The sequence below is a fragment of the Dasypus novemcinctus genome, chromosome 25, assembly GCF_030445035.2.
Source record: "Dasypus novemcinctus isolate mDasNov1 chromosome 25, mDasNov1.1.hap2, whole genome shotgun sequence".
Classification (NCBI taxonomy): Eukaryota; Metazoa; Chordata; class Mammalia; order Cingulata; family Dasypodidae; genus Dasypus; species Dasypus novemcinctus.
Genome location: NC_080697.1, coordinates 25,433,885 through 25,450,771, shown reverse-complemented (window position 1 = coordinate 25,450,771; position 16,887 = coordinate 25,433,885). Strand labels below are relative to the sequence as shown.

General features: G+C 37.5%; 1 protein-coding gene across 1 annotated transcript in view; it reads left to right on the top strand.

Moving 5' to 3' along the window:
* The window catches only part of CDCA2 (cell division cycle associated 2), a 54,555-nt gene that overhangs the window by 36,099 nt on the left and 1,569 nt on the right, over window positions 1-16,887 (top strand). Inside the window, exon 14 of the mRNA XM_058287834.2 lies at window positions 14,553-14,724. Coding sequence (XP_058143817.1) covers window positions 14,553-14,724 — 172 coding nt within the window. The remainder of the gene's footprint in view (window positions 1-14,552; window positions 14,725-16,887) is intronic.

Below are 16,887 nucleotides of genomic sequence, written 5' to 3'. Positions count from 1 at the left end.
GGACCTCCCATGTGGTAGGCAGATGCCCTATCCATTGGGCCAAGTCCGCTTCCCATCGGTGTCTTCTTACTGTCTATTTTTTCTTTAGTCTAAGGGTTTACTTTTAAGTAGGTTTGCTACCTTTGTTCTTTGACTCTTGGCTTAATTTGTTCTAGATATTTAGGATTGCCCCTGTTAAACTGCTCAAACCAGGGCTAAGAACCCAGTAATGGGGTGCAAGCCATTTTCCTAGGGCTTGGAGAGGGTGGCAGTAAAAGTACCTGCTTGCCTCTCTTATTATTATTTTTCCTTTTCCGTGCACACTTCTGGTCTGCCAGCAGATGGCGCACTTTGGCACGCCTCTCAGTTCAGACCCCAGGTGTGGGGGGAATGCATTTAGAGCAACTCCTCAGGATGGAGGGTGGTGCAGAGGCAGTGTCCTCAGGGCTGGCCAAGCCTCACAAACACACTTTCTCAGAAGCTGTTCTACACCCTTGGCCAACCATAGCCTCCCTCCCTCTGCCTTCTCAGCAACCAGCCCAAGGAGTAGGGAGGGTCCTTGAGAAGGCAAATTATCTTTAGCTCCTTGAGGGCTCTCAGAGCAAACAATGTCATAGACTGTGCCCCTCTTCCTCCCCTATCTTGGGGAAGACAACCCCTGCAACCTCCTCAGTCCACAGCCTTTGCAGTCCAGAGCTGCTCCCCTCCAAGACTGCTGTTTGTTTCATAGGTGGGGATAAGGGCACCACCTGCTGTTTTTACAGCTTTGCTCCCTGAATTTTTCAGCCAGCTGAGACTCCTTTCCTTTGTTCCTCTCTTTTCTGGGTGGTGTCTCCTGGTGTCCTGGTGTCCTGAGCCCAAGAGCAGCCCTCCAGACAGTCTCTGCCTATTCTCCAGCTACTTTTTCCAAGAGAGAAGTGATCCCTCCACCTCTCTAGTCCTCCGTCTTCAGATATTTACTTCTTCATGTAGCTTCAATTTATTGTCTATTACCCTTTCCTTTCAACCAGCTGAACTCTCGTTAGCATCTCTTGTAGGGCTGGTCTAGAGGTAACAAACTGGCCTCTGTTTTGTTTGCCTGGGAATGTCTTAATCTTCCCTTTCATTTTTGGACAGTTGTGATAAAGAATTCTTGGTTGGCAACTTTTGCTTTTAGCCCTTTAACTATGTCATTCCACTGCTGTCTCGCCTCCATGGTGTCTGATGAGAAATCAGTACTTAATCTTATTGAGGTTCCCTTGTATGCAACTTCTCTCTTACGTTTTCCAATTGTGTCTTTATATTTGGCATTTGACAGTTTGATTATAATATGCCACTTTTTGTGTCTATTTGAGTGTATCCCATTTGGAAATCACTGAGCATCTGAGATATGTTTATGTCTTTTATTACATTTGGGAAGGTTTTAGCCATTTTTCTTTTGCTCCCTCCTCTCTTTTTTCTCCTTCTGGAATACTCCCAATGCATACACTTGATGGCGTCCCACAGTTCAGTTCACTTTTTTTCAGTCTTTCCCCTTTCTGCTTCTCAAACTAGATGATTTCAATCATCTTAACTTCAACTTCTCTGATTTTTTCTGTTCTGCCAGCTCCAATCTACTGTTGAAACCCTCCAGGGAATTTTAAATTTGTTACTGTGGTCTTCACCTCTGTTTGATTCCTTTTTATAATTTCCATCTTCGTTGATATTTTCGTTGTGTTTATCTTTCATGTCCTGGTTTCTTTTCATTTTTTTGTCCATGTTTTCCTTGAGCTTTTTGAGCACACTTTATGTCCATTTTTAAAAAGTCTTTGATATGTCCCAAGTCTGTCATCTCTTCACTGATGGCTTCTAATGCTTTAATCGTCTTTGCCTGGACCATTGCTTCCTGTTCCATTGTATATTCTGTTACCTTTTGTTGAAATCGGCATTTTGATATTTTAGTTTATCATCTCTGTAATTTAGACTCTGAGGCATCTATTCCTTATGGTTTTGTGCAGCTCCTATTATGACAAATCTTCTTCAGTGCCAGGAGCTAACAAAGAAAGAAAAAGAAAACCTCTTTCCTAGTCTTTGCAAATTGACCTATGTAAGTGCTCTCCTTCAGGACTTATCCATATAATAAGTATAAAAGAGAGCTCCAGGCCAAGGCATAGCAGCCTCCCTGATCTTCTCTTCACATGCATGTGCAGGAGGCCCTGGTAATTCCTTTCTTCACACAATTGAATGCCTTCCTCTTCCCTGGGAAATAGTTTCTTCATGTCCTGGGCACTGCACCATATATCCTAAAGCTGGCAGCTACTTCACTGTTCTCCCAAAGCCTTCTTATTCAACACACAGGGCAAGTTCTAGAAGATCCCGTTCCTCAGGCCACCACTAGACAGAGAGTGGGCTAGACATCCATGCTCCCAGGATGCACATGAGGCCCTCCAGAACTGGGACCAGGGATCCAAACTGATCCGTGCTGGTAAGGGGTGGAGGAGAAACCAGCCAGGGTGCCACAAGGTCCCATTGCTTTTAAGAATCCTTTTTCTTGATTCAGCACTCACCCTGTTGCTGCAATCTTCTATTTTCTGAAGGGTTGAGAAAGCTATTTCCATATCTTCCTAGTTGTTCAAATCCTCTTCGGGGACTGGAGGCCTGAATCTCAGTCCATCTTCTTGATCAGGACAGGGCCTGTCCATATATGTTCCTTTTAAAAAATCTGTTACAAAGAATGTACACCTGTCTCTTCATGTAAAATCAATGGCCAAAATGTTCAGGAAGGGTTGTACATTTAGTTTTCTTCCAACCCCTTCCAGCAACCCACTGAATTAAAATAATTGATGTAATAAAAGGAATAGGCTTAGAATAGCAAGAAGTCTTAGTAAAATGAGGAGAGGAATATTAAGCAACAGAAGGCAACCTTCAATGAATTTCTGGAAGACAAAGCAGATGGGAGCATGTTGACAGATAACAGAGGTGGAAAGATTCACAGCTCAGAATGTGCTAGGAAGGAGCTAGAGAAGAGATGGGATCCAGACTGCTTATGGGATTCCCAAGAGACTCTAAGCCCAGAATTGACAGATACAATGGATGATGAGAGTGAGAAGAGGTACTGAAAAACAAAGAGTTGAGTTGAAAGCCTATTTATTTAACAATTTTTACAAGTTGGCACCTCACTGCATCCCTCCTACCCTGATGCTAAGAGCAGATGTTGTCATCTAGGTTGAAGCCCTCATTTTGACATTTGGAAAGTTCCACAGTCTTGACAGCCAACTCTTGTCATAAGCAAAGCCTGGCAATTGACACTTCCCTTCCTGCTCTGCCCTCACCTGCTTCCTAGGTAGAATTTTTAAGCAGAGAAGAAACTGAGCTAGAAGGTGGAAGAAACCCATATCAAGTTATCCAGTCTTTCTTAAATAAGAATTGGAAAACTAAATAGAACTAATAGCTTGAAAAAGAAAATATTAATAATAATAGAAAAATTGACCCCAGAGAATTAAGTTATTCAGAGAGTAGACAACAACTTTATTTAGGCATAAATTAATACTCTAATAGACTCAGACTTAAGAAAACAATACCTGCATAGAGCCAAGAAGTAAATGCTATGAATAAGGAATGGATAAAAAATAATTACAAAAATAAAAATTTATTAGTTGGACTAGAAAATGAAATCAAGGACAATCTCCCAGAAGGCGGAGCAAAAGAAAGGCTAAGAGATATCGAACACAAATCTGGGAGACTTCATAGTAATCTTAGAACAAGAAAGGAGAAAACAGAATGGAAGAAATTATGAAAATATCAGTATTTCACAGAACTAGAGAAAAAGGTCTTCAAGTTAAAAGGGCCCCATGAAATGCCTAGCACAATGAAAAGAAAGTCAGGACTTTTGACATAATGTGAAATTTGAACAATAAGGAAAATGAGAAAGTGGACTTTTCCCTTCAAAGAAACAATAGTCAAGTCAAATTTAGCAGCCGCCTGAATGCTGAAAGATAATTGAACAGGACATTTAAAGCTTTGAAGGAAACTTAATTTTGGCTCAATGTTCTACATCCAGCCCAACTCTCAGTTAAATCAGGGGAAAAAAAGAATGGTATTTAGACACTTAAGGATCCTGAATTTCTCTTTTCTTTGGAAGTGACTAGAGAATATACTCTAGCAAAATGATGAAGTAAGCTTGAGAATCCAGAACCCAGTGATCTAATAATGTAGGAAAGCAATTAAAGAGATATCTCTCAGATTATAGTCATTCACCCAGCCTTGAAGAATAACCAGTCCAAATCTGAGTAGGAAAAAAAAAAAAGTGCTCCAGGGGGAAAGTCTCTGGAGGGGAAAAAAACAAACAATGATTGAGAAAATGGAAGGTGTGCGTGGTGGCATGGACTTGCTCTGCAGAAACATGTTCTTAATCTTAATCCATTCCTTTGGGTATGAACCCATTCTAAAGAGGATCTTCAAAAGATCAAATTTCATATTATGTCATCTTCAAAAGATGTTATTTTGGTTAAGGTATGGCCAACTGAATCAGTTTCAACTTTAATCCAGATAAAAGCAAAGTGACATTCAGACACAGAAGAAATAAAGCTCTGGGAAGCAAGAAGCTGAAAGTCAGCAGAATCCCAAAGAGAATGGAGAAGATGTCACCACATGCTTTGCCATGTGACAGAAAAGCCAAGGACTAAGGATTGTCATCATCCAACCCCAGAATGGGAGAAAGCATCGTCTTGGTGATTCCTCAATTTAGGAATTCTAGCCTCAAAACCATGGGTCAGTAAATTCTTGGGGTTAAGGCAACTCATTGTATGGTACCTGACTTAGCAACTTGAAAACTGTTTTGGTTTCAGAAAATGGGGTGCTGCTATTAGGGTTACCTGAAAATGTAGAAACAGCTTTGGTATTGGAGAATTGTGAAGACTGAAAAATGAGTGAGAACTGGCAAAAGTTTGTTTCATCTTAGACAATACATACTTTGTTATGAACAGAAAGTTTATAGAAATATGGGATTTAAAGGTGCTTCTCTTGAAGGCTTAGAAGAAAATGATGAATGTGTCATTATAAATTGGAAGAAGGGCAGTCCTTTTTATAAAGGGGCAGAGAACTTAGCAAAAATGGGCTCTGATGTTGGGTGGGAGGCAGAACTTAGAAGTGATGAACTTGGATGTTTAGCAGAGATTTCCAAGTGAAGTGTGGAGGGAGTAGCCTGGTGTATCCTTGCAGCTTATAGTGAAATGAGAGAGGAAGGAGATAAACAGGATTGAACTGTTAAGGAAACCAGAGGTAAGAATTTGGAAAAATTTTGACCTATCCAGGTAATGTGCTGCTTTGAGACTAGCACCAGAAATGGCTACCTCAGGATTTTTGAAGAGCATCCCCAGAGTACCAGGGAATGTGAAGGTTGGACCAAACTACCCTTTGCTGAAGAAGGTGTGGCTGAATATGAATCCAGTCAGCCATTTCGGTGGAAGTCAGGATTGCAGTTATCTAGAAAGATATAGAAAATTTGGACTCCCTGAAACTACAAGCCATGTCAACATTGTTTTTTTTGTGAATTTGTAAGAAAAAGAATCTTACAAATCCTTCAGAGGCAGGACCATGGAAGCCTAAGTCTGAGCGAAGAGATCTCAGGACAGAAGAGTGGACCCACCCATGTGTATGGAAAGGGCAGGTTTGCCCTTGCACTTGGAGGGGGCAGGCCATCTTCCAGGTGCTTGGAGGGCTCAGGCCTTATAACTCATTTTTCAGGGAGAGTGTCTCCCCCCTAGTACTTGAAGAGGGTGGGTCTGTGCTCTGGCATTTGCAGAGAATTTGGCTGCCATTCTGATGCTTTAAAAGACTGAGGCCTTCCCCTCAGTGTTTGGAAAGAGTATGGCTACTGAGCAGCAAGACCTTGGAAAGGGAGGGGCTGCTGCTCCGTAAGACCTGGAGAATGAAACATCGATCTACAGGTGACTCATCCTTAAAATCTAATGGAGTTTTCCCAGCTAATTCTCAGACTTGTTGGGAACCTGTGATCCCTGTTTTCCTGCCAGTTTCTCCCTTCTGGAATGGGAATGTTTATCCTGTGTCTGTCCCATCATTGTATGTTATTTTAGGTTTCACAGGTCCATCAGACAGGAATTTTGCCCCAATTTTTATAAGACTTTGAACTTAGTGTTGTTACTGAAATAACTTAAGACTTTTGGGGTGTTGTGATAGGATGATTGTATTTTGCAAATGGGAAGAACATGTCTTTTTGTGGTCCAGAGGGCAGACTGGTAGTCTGGAGTTGGTCCCAGAAAATCATGTTCTTAATCTTAACCCATTCCTGTGGATATAAACCTATTCTAAGTAGGACCTTTTTAAGATGTTATTTGTAGTTAAAATGTGACTAACTGAATCAGTTTGGGTTTTAATACAGATTAGTGAAGTTTTTTTATAAACAGGGTGAAATTAAGACATGGAAAAAAAAGATGGGAAACAAGAAACTGGAAGTGGGAAGCAGATGTGGCTCAAGCAGTTGGGCTTCCATATAGGAGGTCCAGGGATCAATTCCCAGGGCCTCCTGGTGAAGGCATGCTGACCCGTGTGGTGAACTGGCCTGTGCGGAGTGCTGCCCCGTGCAGGAGTGCTGGCCCACGTGGAGAACTGGCACAGCAAGATGACAACAAAAAGACACAGAGGAGAGAAAATAAGAGACACAGCAGATAAGGGAGCTAAGGTGGCGCAAGAGAATGATAGCCTCTTTCCCACTCTGGAAGGTCCCAGATCAGTTCCTGGAGCCACCTGATGAGAATACAGGCAGACACAGAAGAACATCCAGCAAGTGGACACGGAAAGCAGACAATGGAGGGAGGGGAGAGAAATAAAGAAAGAAAGAAAATCTTTTTTTAAAGAAAAAGCTGGAAGTCAACAGAACCCAGAAGAGAAAGGAGAAGATGCCACCATGTGACAAAAGCCAAGGAGCAGGGATCACCTGCTGCCAGTCCTCAATACCACAGTCTTCTGGGAGAAAGCCTCACCTTGCTGACTCCGATTTTGGACTTTTCCTAGTATCAAAATCATAAAGCAATAAATTTCCATTGTTTAAGCCAACCCATTATATGGTGTTTGGTTTTTGCTTTAGCAGCTAGGAAACTAAAATTAAGTTGCATAAGAATTTTCTTTTTAAAAAGGTAATTACACAACACTTCAAATAAAAGTCTATATTCAAAAGTTTAGAGCAAGTACGAAGCAAACATTATTTAACCAATAATAATGTGTAAGAAGAAAAGACCTTATAGTGCTAGCAATCATCTTCAAGGGGCCCTAGAAGAAAGGAAATAGATAGGAGCTCTGTCTTTGCCAGAGCAATGAAAAATGTCTACATAGTCATAATAATGTTAATGCTATTTGTTTTCAACTAAGGGCAAAGCATACCAACTTGGTGGTTGTGTAAGACAATATAAATATTAATGATCTGATCATGGATTTTTCCGTAGCTGAAAGAAGAAGGTGGAAAGTAGGTAGAAAAGGTGGAGGCAAGGGCATTAGCCCCAGTGGTACTGTGGTTACGAGTGCAGGCTCTGGAGCCAGACTTACCTGGGTTCTAAATCTGGCTTCGCCACTACCTAGCAGTGGTATTTGGGGCAAGTTTCTTGGTTCCTCTATTTCTTTGTGAAATGAATGTAGTAATTAATGGTACTTACCTTATGAGCTTGTGAATAGTAAATGAATTAATGCATATAAAAACTCTTAGAAAAATGCCTGGTCATAGTGGACTATTTTCATAATTATCATCTTACAAATTAAAGATTCAAGAAATATATTTTAAAAGTTGATAAAAAGAAATAAAACTAAGATCAAAGGTAAATAATAGAAGAATCAACACTAATACAGGGCAGAGGAAAGTTAAGTGAGCAATATCTTCTCTTTCACAGCAGGGAGTGAGTGAGCAGGTATCTAAAACTATAGCATTTGAATTCACTCTTGTGAATTATACCATAAAAATAGGGAAGCTTTCCTAACTATGGCTCAAAAACGAGAAATACTGAGAGCAAAGATTGGTAAATTTAACTCTGTTTGAACTAAACCATATAGACCATGAATGGAGGGGGAAAAAATCCATATGAAAATTTCAAAGACAAAGGACAAACTTGGAAAAAAGTATCTGCAACTCCTATCTAGCACAAAGAATATCACAAATATTTAAAGAACTCTAAATTTTGGGGGGGAAATGAACAACCATAGAAAAATCTCTGAGGTATAAAAAATAGTTCGCAAAAATGAAATGAAAATGGCCCTACACATGGAAAAATGTTCATACTTGCTCACATAATAAGAGAACAGCAAATCTAAAATGCATTGAGATATCATTTCTAATCTTTTAAATTGGCAAGAACCCAAAAGTTTGACAACATACTCTGTTGGTGAGGCTGTGGGGCCACCAAGCACACCCATTCATTTCCTGGTAATGTGATTCTGTACAGAGGGCAGGGCACTTAGCAATATCTAGCCAAAGTAAACTCTTTATCCTTTGATCCTGCAATTCCTTTTGTAGATATCTGTCTCAAAGAGTGCCTGACAAAAATACAAAAAGGCATATGAAGAAAGTTATTTATTACAGCACACCACAAGCAAAGATTTAAAACAAGCCAAATGTCCATCAATATGAGAATTGTTGAATAAATTATGCTATGTCTCCTGAAATGCAGCTATAATAAATAGTGAAGAAAAATTTTAAATAATGCTATGGGGTGATGCCACGATATATTTACTGTTAATTTTTAAAAACAAATTATAGAACAGTATATGTAGTGACCTACCTTTTATCGAAGAAAGAATGGAACATTAATGTAAATATACACATGCACATAAAATCCCTTAATTAAAAGGATTATATATATACCATTCTTTAAGTTTGGCCTTCATACTCTGTAAATATTTACGTAATTAAGAAAATTAGGAAAAAGACAATATTACCTAAAAATTGAAACCAAAATGAAGCAAATTAATCAAACTATGTATCAGGTTTAACCTCACTAGAAATTTGAATATGCAGTTATACCTTCCACATCATGGAGGTTAGGGACATGGCACCTTGTGATCTTGAAAATCTGCATAAAATTTTTCAGCCCTCCCTTCATAGTAGAGAAGTCTGGATCATTTCTTGTTCTTTTGTGGAGTGTTTACAGTACCTTGTAAAATTTGTGTTAGGTATTTTGGTCATAGGCTATATATAGGGCAATGTTAAGTATGAAAACGAAAATATTAAATAATAGGAAAATTTTTAAAAAATGAAACAAATTTCAGGAGAATAATACTGACATACTACATGTATAACAAAAGACATTTAAAAAAATAACCTTTGAAATTCTCTAAACCCCTTTTGGGTTATCTGTTGCCCTTTGCTTCTGCCAAACTCTCCAAAAATTCCCATTTAATTTCTTATGTCAACTCATGATATATCAAAACTGCAGTGGGGAAGGTTGTGATGTGGAAGGGATAACAGTATGCTAGTGGAATATATCCTAAAGGAAAAAAAAAATAACTTCAGAGAAACCTTAAATGCTTAAATACTCTTTGATAGAAGAATTCTATTATTTAGAAGAAAGCAAGGAAGCAGATGTGGCTCAAGCAGTTGGGCACCTGCCTCCCATATGGGAGGCCCCAAGTTCAGTTCCTGGTGCCTCTTAAGACGATGAGCAAAGACAATGAGCAGACACAACAAGCAGAGCAGATGAGGGAGCCATCTCGGGGTGGGGAGTGGGGAAAATAAAGCAAACAAGCAATTTTCTTTCTGTCTTTAGGAATCAAGACATCACTTAAGAGAAAAAAAAGATAAATTTTAAAATCAAGTAAATTAAAAGCCTTATATCAGACTAAATTTGAGTTGATAATATCATTATGAACTCTTTCTGTTTCTCTCCTTTTAAAAGAATTTTCTAGCTTTGTGCATTGATTAGGCTTGGAAGCAACAAACATTTCCTGCTAGTCAGATTGTCAGTCTTAAATGCCATTTTCAACTAAAAGAAACCAGGGTTCCTTGGTGAAATGGTGGCTGTCAGATTTACCAACTGTAAATGTATGAAATGAGCCTGGGTATGAATCAGAGTGCACAGAAGGAAACTTAACAAACCACTGGAGTAGTGTCAAAGTACACTAAAGCTAGCCTGAAATGACTCACTAACCAAAGTTGGAATATTTTGAGCATCAGAAATAGTAATAGCCAGGATTGAAGAAATACAAACAAATATGAAAACATACGTGTTCGTAACAATTTTAAAAGACAAAAACAATGGCCACCGTCAGAGCTGACTAGGACTTCAGATCATTTTTCTGAAACTTGGACAATAAAGTTTGAGCTGTACTTCATGTAAACAGTTGATGAAGAAAAGTTCCTCTTCATAAAAGAATTCTGGCTAATAAAAGAATGTTATCAGAGCTGCTGAAACAGTGAGAAGTCTGAAGCGGTTGCTTAACAGATGGGGTGGTCTGAACACCTGAGCCCACTGTCATGCATAACAGCACAGGAGAAAGATGAAGACATTATCAGCCAGATGCAACGTGTAGAAACTTTATTGGGATCTTGACTTGAACAAGTATAAAAAGACATTTATGGGCCAAATGGAAATATTTGAGCATGGAGAAGATATTAGGAGAAATTGCTGCTGTTTAATGTATTTTGAGTATTTCATTTTTTATTGCAATTTTTATTTTGAGATAATTTTAGATATGTGTGCAGTTGTAAAAAAAAAAGTAATACATAGAGACCTCAAATACTCTTCATTCAGTTTCCCCCAATGGTGACATCTTACAAAATTATGTTATGATATCACAACCAGCATATTGATATTGATATAGTCAAGATAACAAAACATTTCCATCACCACAAGAATCCTTCCTGTTGCCCTTTTGTAGCTATACCCACTTCCCATACCTTCCTCTTCTTTAACCGTTGGCAACCATTAATCTGCTATTCATTTCTAAATTTTTTTCATTTCAAGAATGTTATATAAATGGATTCATAAAATGAATAACCTTTTGACTCTGACTTTTTTACTCAGCATAATTATATGGTTTGTCTAGGTTGTTTCATATATCTGTAATTTCATTTTCATGCTGAGTAGTAGCTGTATTTGTTTTACAAACAAAGAGCACTTACCCCTTCGAGATGCTGTAAGGTTTTCAGGTAAAATGATGTAATGCCTAGGATTTACTTTAAAATAATCTGGGGGAAAGGAGCTATAAATGAATCATTATCTATATATTAATCATTGCTGACACTTGTTGATGAGGATATGGGATTCAATATACCCTGCCCTCTCCTTTTTGGGTGTTTGAAATTTTCAATTAAAAAGAGAGAGATGGAGCCTAGCCACAAGTAGAGCTAAAACTGGAACTGTTAAAGATGTTAACACTAGGGATAGGGAAGTACATGCTTTTCATAAGCCCTCCTGTACCATTTGATTCATTGTCAAAGTAAAATAAATTACTTTTAAATTATTTTAAGGCTGCTCTCTAAAAACAGTTTAAGTAAATCATAATTGTACAAATAAAGCCAAAGCCAAGTAGTTACTTTTGTTTCATGACCTCTTTCACTATATGAGAAGAAATAGCAGTGATTCTGCAGTAGAAGGAATCACTTTAGAGGTAACTTTCATCTGCCCTTTGCTCCAAGTAATGAACCAACCTAACCATTTCTAGATCACATGGCTTCCTTTAGAGTTCGAATCATCTAGGCTACATTCATTTATTACAGTATAAGCAAGGATTTTTAAATTCTACTTTTAGTAAATTTCTAGCCTCTGCAGATGGAAACATTCTCATGGAAAGGATCAGCACTGCTTGGTATATTTTCAATTCAGACCTGGTGCTTTATCTTTTCTTCCTTCAAAGATTTCTGAAATCCTGCTAAAACGGTACTTTTTTCCCATTAATAAAACTATGAATCAGAACCTATTCTAGATATGATGACATTGACCGTATTAAACAGATCTCCTAGTTCCTATGTCCTACTATAATACCAATAGTATAATTTGTTATTTAAAATATCTTTTCCATGTCAATTCCAAAGTAAAAGGAAGAAATTTGAAAAAATTACAGTAACTACCACATGGCTCTTACTACAGATCAAGCATTATTTTAACCATTTCTCATGTTAACTGATTTAGTCCTTATAGCAGTTTTTTTGTGGTTTGTACTATTGTTATTCCCATTTTGCTGATAAGGAAAATGAGGCACAAAGAAGTAAGATAAATTGCCTAAGATTAGAAAACTTAAGTGGCAGTCAAGATGCATTGGGCACAGAGCCCAAATCTTTTTTAACTTCTAAATGGACCTCAAGTTAAGATTTTTCTTTTCTTTTCCACATCCATTGACTAAGCTAGCATTTCCCCACTGTTTTGGGGAATATCACAAGATAGATGGTCCATAAAAAAATATTTCCTGGAAAAATAATTATTTAACCCAGGATTTCCCTAATGTATATTCAGATTATTTATATTGAGGACTTCTCAGAGAATTTAATGTTAAATGTATATTGTAAATCACCAGAGGAACATTCATCTTGTACAGTTCTAAAATTATTTTCCCTTGGAATGTTTTCTGTGTTGTTTTTACAGGATATCTATAGATTTCTCAGGGAACACACAGTTCTGTGCCATTTCTGTAATCTTGAATATTGCCTGTCCTTTCACATTGTTAGTTTCAACCAAATATTCCATTTTGTTATTCCCTAAATTACCATTCCGTTAAGCCCTCATTGATTTCAGGCTATGCTTCATACTCTGCATCCAAAGGCCCCAGTTGCTTTTTTCACCTCTTTTACCCCTCTATATTAGTCAGCCAAAGGGGTGCTGATGCAAAATACCAGAAATTGGTTGGTTTTTATAAAGGGTATTTGGGGTAGGAGTTTACAGATATCAAGTCATAAAGCTTAAGTTACTTCCCTCAGCAAAGTCTATTTGGAGCAAGATGGCTGCCGACATCTGCAAGGGTTCAGGCTTCCCCGGCTCCTACATTCCTGGGGCTTGCTTTTCTCTGGGTTCAAGGCTCCCTCCTTCCTGGGGCTGGCCTCTCTTTCCTCTCCGTGCTGACTTCCCAGGGCTCTAGCTTAAGTCTTCAGCATCATACTCCAATATCAGAAACCCTCAACTCTGTTCTTCGCCATGCCTTTTATCTGAAAGTCCTCACCCACCAACGCCCCAGTCATAACTCAGTCATGCCCAGGTACAGATCAGATCACAAATATAATCCAATATTTCTTTTTGGAATTCATCAATAGTATCAAACTGCTACACCCTCCTACGTAGGTCTACCTGCCTCTAATGTCCCTGGCAGCGCTCCTCCCCTGCTTTGCTGCCTCACGTTGAACTCGTGCATCTGCTGTTCTCTTCTCACTGAAAAGCTCTTCTTCCCCATCCCCATAATTGGCCCAAACAATTCTCTCTTGTTTAAGATTTGACTTCCAAGCCTATCTTTTGCACACCTTCCATTGGCCAGGTACACCATCATCTTTGTCTACATAGAAATCTTTTTTGGGGTGAGGGGAATATGGGGACCTCATATTTTTTGAATGTAATATTAAAAAAATGAATTAAGAAAAAAAAAACGTTCTCGGCACGTATATATTAAAATTTTTTACCTTTAAACTGTGAGCTTCTTAAGGAGTCACATCCTGTTTGTTTTCCTATCCTACACTTAGACCTGGCATATAGTAATTTCTCAATAAATGTTTGAATTCTATTATCTATAAACATTAACTGTTCTTTATATTGCCTGTATGTACTTTATGTTGACCCAAAGTCTGAATCTCTCCAACATTATTGCACATGTATATATCTCATTCCTTTTGTGTTTAACATTATTGCACATATATATATCTCATTCCTTTTGCATTTAACAATCTTTCTAGTCTTTCAATGTGACATGTGAGTTTTCTTTATGATTTTTCTTATGAAACTTTTTAAAAGATAGAACATATGCTGGTATGGCATTCAGAATTCAATGTAATAGTGCATTCCAGATATTATTAAAGTAGTTTTTAATTTATACAGAAGCGCATGTTTCCATTATTGCCAAGCCCTTGTGCCCCATTTTCAACTTGTACTTTTTAACATTCATCTCATTTTGACCTGTTATTTTAAATCTTGATTAAATTGTCTATTATATGAATCAGCTCAGCTAACTTTGTGTTATCTTCACACTTTATGTGCACACCTAGTGTTTTTTTATTCAGATCTATGAAGAGAAAGCAATCATATATAGTATTCCAGTAAATACCTCATTCTAGGTTAGCCCCGAGTCATCATAACTACATCCTCATTACAGATAACTCAAAATGTCTTAAGTCTGTCAAACCTTATAGCATCTAATCTATTTTTTGCTCATTTTGTACTTAATTTGGCAAGTGCTTTGGGGAAATAAAGTTACCCTATGATTTAAATCGAGTTTGGCTTCATATTTTCGTTCTGTGTAGGTCAGCAAATCCTCTTTGACTCAAATTCCTGAATTTTTAAGTGGAATAACTAAAGGTTTTCAGTAAAAATTACCCTTTTTAAAAAAAACTATATGAATGACTATTGAAGATGTTATTGAGGTTTAAAGGGTCAAAATTATACCTTTCTCAATTATAGTGTTTTAACATATTTTCTCAGGCTGTGAAAAGGTGCAGAAAGAAGAGAGGAAAGGGAAAGCAAAGTGTTCAGAAATCTTTATATGGATCAAGAGACATTGCTTCGAAGAAACCTCTCCTGAGTCCTATTCCTGAGATCCCTGAGATCTGTGAGATGACTCCTTCAGGCCCAAGCCACCGAATCATGTGTTCTGGTACAGTGGTCTTTTTCTGTTCTTTATGTTTTGTCTCTTTTCTTCACTCTCTCTGTTGCTGTTTTAGTCAGTTTACCTTTTTTCCCATTCATTATGTAAAGCTCATAAATTTTAAAATAGCAGCTTTTCCTCACATTACCATGAGAATTTTAGTGAGGGAAACAGACCTTTGAAGCAGCAGTTTGTAACTTTTAGGTCACCTGCACTCTTTCAAGAATCTGCTGGAAGCTCTGGATCCTGTCTTCAGAAAAACTCACACAAGATTTTGCATATAATTTCAGGGGAGCCTCTGTTATCTGTTCATCCTGCTCTCTTTTACATTTTAAAGCTTTTTTTTTTTTTTAAATTAAAGTAAAATGAATTCCACTTGGTGGTATAGTCTATCATTAAAAGCTAAAGAGGTAATGGTTCAGTAATAGCCTTATCTTGTGTGAGTTACGGACAAAAAAAAATAAAAAAGTCAGTTTATTTCCTGCTAAAATATAAAATGAATTGGAGTTGCTTCTGATCTGTAATAACTGAATTTTAAATTGCCTAAATCCTGCTGAAAGCAATAGGGATATGTGTCCATTTGATACATTAATTTTGTATTGAGTCATTTTGAAATTAGCTTTCTTTGAAAATCATTAAATATTTATAGCCCACATTTTATTTGCAACATACTGTATAAGATTTATAATAGATTCAATAGCATCTTGGTTTCTGCCTACAAAAAGGTTTTAGTCTAAAAGTGTAAATAACAGACGACTGTAACCCCCACCACTACAATCACACTTATGCTCACTCTTTAGCAAGGGTGAGTGTAGTGTCTTGGCACAGAGGGTCTGCCACTCTACTGATTTTTTGTTTTGTTTTGTTTTGATGGTACCAGGACCAGGGAAAGAGCTCGGGTCCCTCTATATGGGAAACCAGCACTCAACCACTCAAACCACATTGGCTTCCCTGAGTTTGTTAGTCTTTTTATTTGTTTGTTTTTTCAAGATTTAGCTGTACCAGCCACCTTTCAAGGAAAACTCTTTGTTTGCATTATACTTTTATCATCTAGTTTTATAGGAATCTGTTATCTGTCTACCTTCCTTACCTCAAGTTGCAGTTTCCTTGAGAGTAGAAACTAAATTCTCTTTTCCTGTCTCCCCAGTTAACAGGAGTTTCTCAAAAGATGTTTGAAGAATGACTATTACTTTAATTTTCCATCTTGCATCCTATTAGAAAATTTCTTTTTAAACATCTGTTTATCCATAATTCAATGGTATCACCTGCTACAAGGGTTTAAAACAATTCTTCCTTTCCTTCCTTCCTTCTCTAGTATGTTTATTTCATGAAAAACACATAAGTATTTATTTTTTAATGTATAAAGAACACGATTGACCTTTTAGTTGGTTGACACTGTGTGAACCTCTACCCTACGATAATACTAGCTTTTACATGATGTACGTTTAAGTACCCTGATCTTGAATATATACATTTTCAAATTGAAACATTGTTTTTTTAAGCTTGTGACTCAGTTTGTTTCCTATGTCTTCCAGATTTTATAGTTTAAAACTTTTTATACTCATTTGATGAGCCAATCAAAAATGTATCACCCAAGATAACAAGAAAGATGGCATCTGAAAGTAGTGAGATTTAGAACTCATAAAGCCTGAATTCTTAAAAATGTTAATCTTAAAATGTTAATGATGTTTTTCACCCATGATGTGACACAGTGTGCCAGACATATGAAGCACAGGCTCATGTGGAATATCTTACTCAAGTATGAATTTTAGTAAGAGATTGAGGAGGGAGGGGAATATTTTTAGAATATTAAAACAAACACAGCTCTATTAGAGCGTACAGGGCAGTTTGTGTTGATTTTTTTTAACACAAGGCACAAGATCTTCAGCATGCCCTTTTGGCCACTAAATCCTCAAATTCCGTAGAGTTTCAGATTTTCTCTTCTCCATTTCAGGGAATACATTGATAGAAATATTTTAGAACTACAACATTGCTCATTTTCTGTACTTCATTCTAGGGAAATGGGAAGTATGGCTGCATCAAACTCAGTGACTTTTTAGTGTGGGAAGTACATTAGAAGAGAGGATGCAGTTTAAGAAATTCTTATTTTCATGGTCTGAAGTCAGATGCTTTATTAATCTGTGCATTGTGAATTCCTGGTTTTGAAACCTG